Source organism: Pundamilia nyererei, unplaced genomic scaffold, assembly GCF_000239375.1.
Source record: "Pundamilia nyererei isolate P.nyererei 1_Seehausen unplaced genomic scaffold, PunNye1.0 scaffold00379, whole genome shotgun sequence".
Taxonomy (NCBI): Eukaryota; Metazoa; Chordata; class Actinopteri; order Cichliformes; family Cichlidae; genus Pundamilia; species Pundamilia nyererei.
In genome coordinates this window covers 54,764-61,374 of record NW_005187780.1, presented here as the reverse complement: position 1 = coordinate 61,374, position 6,611 = coordinate 54,764, and the positions used below count along the sequence as shown (strand labels likewise).

At 48.5% G+C, this 6,611-nt stretch overlaps 1 protein-coding gene across 1 annotated transcript in view; it reads right to left on the bottom strand.

The window, feature by feature from the left end:
- Positions 1-552: 552 nt before the first annotated feature.
- Positions 553-6,611, bottom strand: part of heatr1 (HEAT repeat containing 1) — an 18,466-nt gene continuing 12,407 nt past the window's right edge. Inside the window, exons 30-46 of the mRNA XM_013915852.1 lie at positions 6,056-6,184; positions 5,750-5,974; positions 5,526-5,655; positions 4,581-4,750; positions 4,456-4,508; positions 4,256-4,379; positions 3,978-4,118; positions 3,600-3,895; positions 3,366-3,516; positions 2,954-3,118; positions 2,352-2,486; positions 2,174-2,278; positions 1,931-2,087; positions 1,623-1,780; positions 1,348-1,506; positions 1,044-1,152; positions 553-724 (exon numbers count right to left, since the gene is read on the bottom strand). Coding sequence (XP_013771306.1) covers positions 636-724; positions 1,044-1,152; positions 1,348-1,506; positions 1,623-1,780; positions 1,931-2,087; positions 2,174-2,278; positions 2,352-2,486; positions 2,954-3,118; positions 3,366-3,516; positions 3,600-3,895; positions 3,978-4,118; positions 4,256-4,379; positions 4,456-4,508; positions 4,581-4,750; positions 5,526-5,655; positions 5,750-5,974; positions 6,056-6,184 — 2,496 coding nt within the window. The 3' untranslated portion in view covers positions 553-635. The remainder of the gene's footprint in view (positions 725-1,043; positions 1,153-1,347; positions 1,507-1,622; positions 1,781-1,930; positions 2,088-2,173; positions 2,279-2,351; positions 2,487-2,953; positions 3,119-3,365; positions 3,517-3,599; positions 3,896-3,977; positions 4,119-4,255; positions 4,380-4,455; positions 4,509-4,580; positions 4,751-5,525; positions 5,656-5,749; positions 5,975-6,055; positions 6,185-6,611) is intronic.

The window sequence follows — 6,611 nt, the reverse complement described above, 5'->3', positions numbered from 1 at the left end:
GATTCTTAAGTGTTTTTATTCAACTACAGGCAGGAAAAGATGAATAAAAACACTTAAGAATCCTGATTGAGTTTGTCACAATTCATGCATGACAGGGTTAAATGGTCAGAGCCACAGTGTTCACAGGAAAACTCTTTCCTTCCAGTGCGGTCTCCCCAAAACCAGCAGATCCAACCTTTATGATCCAGAATCGTCTGAGTGAGATCAGTGTCCTCAAGCCGGCCTTTAAACTTGACCCAGGAGTTTGAGCAGAAACGCTGCGTTTCTTTTTACCTCGCTTCACCGACACATCTGTAACACCTGGAAACCACAGAGCTGTGGACAAACATCTGGGACACTCGTGATTTTTAAAGCAGGTGGACACCTGTTGAAACATCATCACCATGGTAACCTTAAAGTGGTGTTACTGATGACGGCTGTCAGCTGTTTCATTCAGTTGGCATCAGCAGGCTTCCATAGGTGCCGCTGCCCAGCAGGAATGATTTGCGATCAGTGTCCACGCGTGACTCATGTCACCTTCTTTAAACAGGTTCAGAGTAAATAAAAAGCAGATTTGACACAAATGTTTATTACTTCTTACATCAAAAACATCAGAATATTTATGTTTGTGCTGAAGCTTCACACCAGCGTGCGTGTTAGAAGTAGCTCTGCAGCGGCTCTCCCAGGATGTTCTCCATCTCCTGGATCACCTTCTGGACCTGCAGCTCCACCTCTTCACACTCGTCTGCAAAACAAACGGCAGGTTTGAGCCTACGCCGTTACCTGGCCTCACAGGTGGAGCGAAGCTCCACTGAAACACGAATGTGATATTTTACTGCATTCTGTGTGCATCTTATCGTCTCTGATGTCGTATTTTATCTGAACCTTTACTGATATTTCTCCATGATGGTGAAAATATGTTTCATCTGTCATGCTTTTATTCTGAAACATCTGGATCTAGAGGTTTTCTCTTGTCAGAGATGTGCTGCCCTCTTGTGGCCGACAGCTACATTACATCTTAGAGCCAACAGTTAATATGAGCGGTGTCTGTGTGTGCGCCTCACCCTCCATGAGCTCAGCCAGGAAGGGGATGGTCTCCGGCAGCAGCACCATGTAGTTCTCCTTCAGTTTGGACGCCACCTCCATGAGCATCAGCAGAGAGGAGAAACGCACCTGTGGAGGAGGAGGAGGAAGCTGCTGAGTCAATAACTAACACCAACACAGAGTCTAATTTAAAACTCTTTGTATTAATTAACTCTGCCTGGCTGAGATCAGACAGCGTCAGAGTGAAGCTTGACCGACTTCTCTGCGCCTTCCAGGCGTCGCTCGGGGCTCAGGGGAGCCGGTCAGCTGTGCAGGTGGCCTTACCTTGGTGTCAGAGTGCCTGGTCTTCAGGAGGATCTGATAGTTGAGGGTCTTCCACTGCGAGTCGTCGCCCATCGCCACAGCAAACTGCCCGACGCAGGGCACCAGGTGCTGGGTGACGCGCTGCTGGTATCGCTGCTCGCCACCGACTCGATTCTCCAGCTGGACACAAACACAGAAACCATTCAAGTTCAATGTCACCAATGAAACCACGCCCAGCGGGTGGAGTCATGCAGTTTTGGAGAAATATTACACCCTCTGAAGTGTCTGCACCTCACCTGGTCTACGAGCGGGCTCAGCAGGGCGTCGCCTCGCTCGCGGCTCAGGAAATGCTGCGAGTCGTACAGGAAGGTCTTGTGGAGGCAGTCGAGGACGTACTGCAGCAGCAGGCAGCTCTTCTCCTCGCCATCGTCCTCGGAGTCGAAGAGCAGCGACTCTGCAAGAAGCAAAAGCACCGTCAAGCTTGGACAGCTGGGAAACAGCTGCTTTACCAACAAACAGCTGTTTAAATATTAACATTTAGATAAATGTAACAATTTACAGTTGAAAATCAATAAAAAGAGAAAAGTTGTGGATGAGGTCAGACCTGTGCTGTTGGTTTGTGTCAGCAGGTCTGCGAATGGTTTCACCAGGTTTGCTGCGAACAGCACGAAGAGTCCTTTGAGGCGGTCGGCGATGCGGTCGGACAGCCGGTAGAAAGTCAGCAGACGATCTTTACGCTCCGATTTGCTCCAGTCGAAGAGCTGCGGGACAGACGCACAGACACACAGTTATCGCCACACGGCGGGAAACTGGGGCGGCGGCTGAATCCTAGGCACGGCGGGGTTACCTTGAAGAAGAGCGGCCTGAATGTGACCTCTGACAGCTTCATCACCATGGCGATCAGGCAGTCGATCACGCAGCCCTCGACCTGCGCCGTCTTCTCCAGATCCCCCTGAAGACAAAAGAGACGCGTGAGAAAGGTAAAGTAATCTAAGTACATCTACTCAATCACCAGCTGAGCGGACCTGGCAATGCTCGGAGCGGAAGTCGAGTGCGGTGAGGAAGAAGGTGGTGAGCTCTGATTGGTGGAAGCTGAGCTGGTCTTTCTCCATGTGAGCGATGTGCTCCTTCAGGATGCTCAGCAGCGCCCCCAGCTGACTCTGCGGGGAAATGACAACGAGACGTTAACAGCTGAAAACCATCGGGAACCTCAGAGCGGGAACCTCAGAGCGGGAACCTCAGAGCGGGAACCTCAGAGCGGGAACCTCAGAGCGGGAACCTCAGAGCGGGATTTGACGCCGATGACCGTTTAGCGCTGATTTCTACTTTTAACGTTTTTTCTGGCTTGAAGCACGAAAACATTAAATTACAGGATATTACTGCTGCTGTTTGATTTTAGACATTTAACAAGCTCAGCGTGAGAATTTGGGATTTTAAGTCCCTGATTCCACATTTCGGTGGATGTTTGATTTGTTCTCGTGGAGCCATTTTAAACGACTGACTCCAATAATGAGAGCAAGTGTCTTTGGATCTTTCTGGAAAACTTTAAGCCAAGGCGCACACACAAACTTTGAACTTTACCGGCTTCAGTAGAAAACAGTAAACACACCTGAAGCTCGACTCTCACCTTCTTATCGACCACCATAGTGTTGTAACACCTGCTAATGGTGGGCAGTAGGACCCTGGGGGGCAGTTTGGTGGCAAGGGTGCTCCTCAGGGAGGCGAGACGGATGGAGAGCTGGGCGGAGGAGGAGGAGGAGGAAGTCTCCATCAGCCGGGTCAGCCGACACACCTGCAAGAACGAAGAGGAATCACGAATAAGCGAATCCCTGTGACACTCGCGTCACACTCCAGGTGAGCTGGGACCAATCGGCACGTCTCCTCAAAGCAGCAGCGACATCGAGCCGTACCATTTCAGATGAAAAAAACGAGGCGCTAGGAAGAGCGCACAGCACGATCCAATCAAAGCACAGCTCCACCGCAATCCTTTATAACCTTTGTTTTGTTTTTCTGATGCAGTGCTCGCGGGGCGGCGTTACCTGTAAGGTGGCGTCGTGCAGGTATGGGCTGATGAAGTGTGGCAGCGTCTCTGTGACCCGCTGCAGGGCAGTGACGGCGCTCAGCAGGTAGATCTCGTTGGTCAGAAGCTCCTTCCTGTTTTGGAGCGCGTGCAGTATGGCTGGCATCAACCTGCGGAAACAAACACGCGTCAGCTGACTGGAGGGCGGCTTCCCCACCTTGTCGTGTGAGGGTGAAGGACGGGCATGACAGACCTGGGTAACTGCGGGATGGCGAGGGCCTTCAGTGTGCTGACCACCTCGGCGATGCAGAGCAGAGCGCTGCCCGTCACGTTCTTCTCCTCCTCTGCCGCCGCGACGAGCTCCACGGTTTGCAACAGCACGGGCACAAACGTCTCATGGTGGTCGGACCCAAAACTGCGACAGAGCAGCTTGAGGCTGAAGAGCGCCGTCTGGCGGTTGATGGCCTGCTCCGCTCCGTCCACGACCTTCCTGTGATCTTTGCCCACAATGTTCAGCAGGTCGCCGATCAGCTGGAGGAGCACGGTAACCTGAGGGCAGACAGGAAGTTGATGTCATCGTTTCATACCCAAAACACGCTCTGCGGAGAACTCTGACATCACTTCCTGTTACCTGCTGTGCATCCCACTGTGTTCTGTGCTGCAGTTTGTTGTTGAGCAGGTCCATGGCCTTCCTCCTGACCGATGCCAGCTCGTTTCCCATCAGGCCCCTCATCACCGTGATGAAGGTGTCCGTGGGCAGCAGCGCGTTCACCTGAACAAAGGTGAGCAGGTTAGAGCGCCTCTGCAGGGCGGCTTTCACTCCAGCAGCAGGAGAAGAAACTGAGGTTAACGGTGGAGGACCTGCTGTTAATGTTAACGAGAAGAGTTTAAATAAAACTGGATTCAAACCTTGTCCAGTACGTCGTAGGCTTTATTCAGCAGAACTCGCCAGAACTTGGCGGTGGGTTTGTCGGCGTTCTCCTCCACACAGCGAGCGATGCTGTGGATGTAGCGCAGGATGTCCTCCAGCAGCCTGAAACACGAACATGACATCACCTTCAACGCCACCAAACGCTCACATAACAACGTGACATCACAGCATCACTCACCTCTGCTGCAGTGGCTGTAGAGATGCGTCTATGTCATCGTTGTTGTCCGCGACCTGAAACAAAATCAAACGTTTATTGTTGTCGCACCGAGCGCGCTCCTTACCGCCTGACCTTCAGTCGCCCACCTTCCCGATGAAGCTCGCTGAGCTGAGCAGCTGAGCCGCGAATGACACGGAGAGGAACTTGAAGTGTCGCAGCTCTTTGCCGCCGTGAGCATCCACGCTGAAGATCAGCTCCTCCACCTTTTCCTCCTCCTTCTTCGCTCCTCGCCGGGCGGCGGGCCTTTTCACTGGAGCTACACAAGACAAACCCAGAAGTCCATCAGACTACGGAGGGCCAAACACGCCAAAACTCTATATTTAGAATTAATGACTCTATAGAGTCATTCATTCTAAATATCAAATATTTATTCAATTTGGATTAACTCATGTACTTTCTACAAATTAGTTTATTTATGTTTCAATTTAAATTCAATTTCCTAAATTTTAAATGAAAGAAATTCAAATTGTTATTTTTTTTAACCATATTTACTTTTATATACATGTTTTCATAGCCATTGTTCTTTGTGGTAACATTTCTGTTTCCTTTCTTAATAATTTACCTGTTTCTTCAAGTCCAGTATTTTACTTTATTTATAGTTATTCGTTTATATCATCCTCTCTTCTTAAATTTAAAATAAATGTCTAAAATTTGAGTCAGAAATAAAAGCAGCAAATATTTTAATTTACCTTGATGTTCATTATTTTAAACATTGTATTTTTAATCTATTACTTTAATGAAAGACAGATGATTGGCTCCTGGGTGTTTCATCTGTAACAGTAAAAATCTGCCAAATGAAACACTCGGAGCGTATTGTGATAGTAAGGGATTCTCATTAATATTAATTGATTAAAATGTAAATGAAGTAAACTGATAGACGAATCATAACAAAGGAAATAATTCTGAAAGGAGTCAGTTTCACATTTTAAAAATACAATTGTTATCACTTTTTTCTTTCGATTTGGCACTTACAGTCCTCCATACAAACATGATTATGTTATTGATGATGTAAAACTTTCGTTTTGTTTTACCATCCTCTTTGTCGTCTGGCAGCTGCAGCAGGAAGTTCAGGATGTTGATGAGCGAGGTCAGCTGATCGCTGATGTCAAACTGACAGCACAGAGAAATCCAGAAGTCCACGTCTCGCTCCAGCGCCGCATCCTGCTCACGAAAACACAAAATAAACTACGTTAAACACGCAGAGACACGAAACGACGCGCTAAACTCCGAAGAAACAGAAGCAGGCGATTTTTACCTTCTCGCTGGTGGAGCCGGCGCTCTGTGTGGCGTGCAGCTTGAACAGGAGCAGCATTAGGACCCAGAGGAAACGGGCGGGACCCAGCGTGGTCACCAGCTGAAACAGGATTGGCAGCCGCCGGTGCTCGGGCACGTGGGGGAGCGCGTCAGCAAACACGTGCATGATCTTCGTCACCACAGCCATCACGTGAGAGGCGGAACTTCCATCGGAAAGCTGCTGGGCCTGTTGGAGGAGGAGCGAGGAAGTTATTGCCACGCCACTCGTGTATAACGGGCATGTTTGTCGGCTCCGTCGCCGCCTCACCTGGATCAGAGCAGGTATGACCATCTGCACCGTCTTGTCGATGACTCTGAAGCTGTAGCTGTCGTCCAGCCGCATGATGCTGGCGCCCATGAAGGTGAAGATGGGCATGATGTTGTGGAGGACCTTCTCCTGCAGGAGGAACACGGACGCGTTTGTTTTCTTGCTATTAAAATAAATGTTGTTTATTTTAATTCCCATATTTATTTATTATTGATTAATTTCTTTCCTTTAATTCTTCTCTTCTAAAACAAACCTGATACTAAACGTACCAAAAATCAAAATTACTGCTTTATTTCTTTTATTTGTATCAGTTGCTGTAACTGCATCACTAACTGCTTCTCGTGTTTCCTTCTTTGGGTTCATTAAATTATAATTAAAAGTAAAAATAAAAAAAATAAGAAACAATAGTCTAATATTTGTTTAAAATGTTGGCTACATTGATCCTCCATATCCATCAGGACATCAATATTTTTTCGTTTGTTTAAACCAGGCACGCGAAGGGTTAACTGATGGCACGACCATAGCGGGACTGGCCATCGGACATACCGGGCGTGAT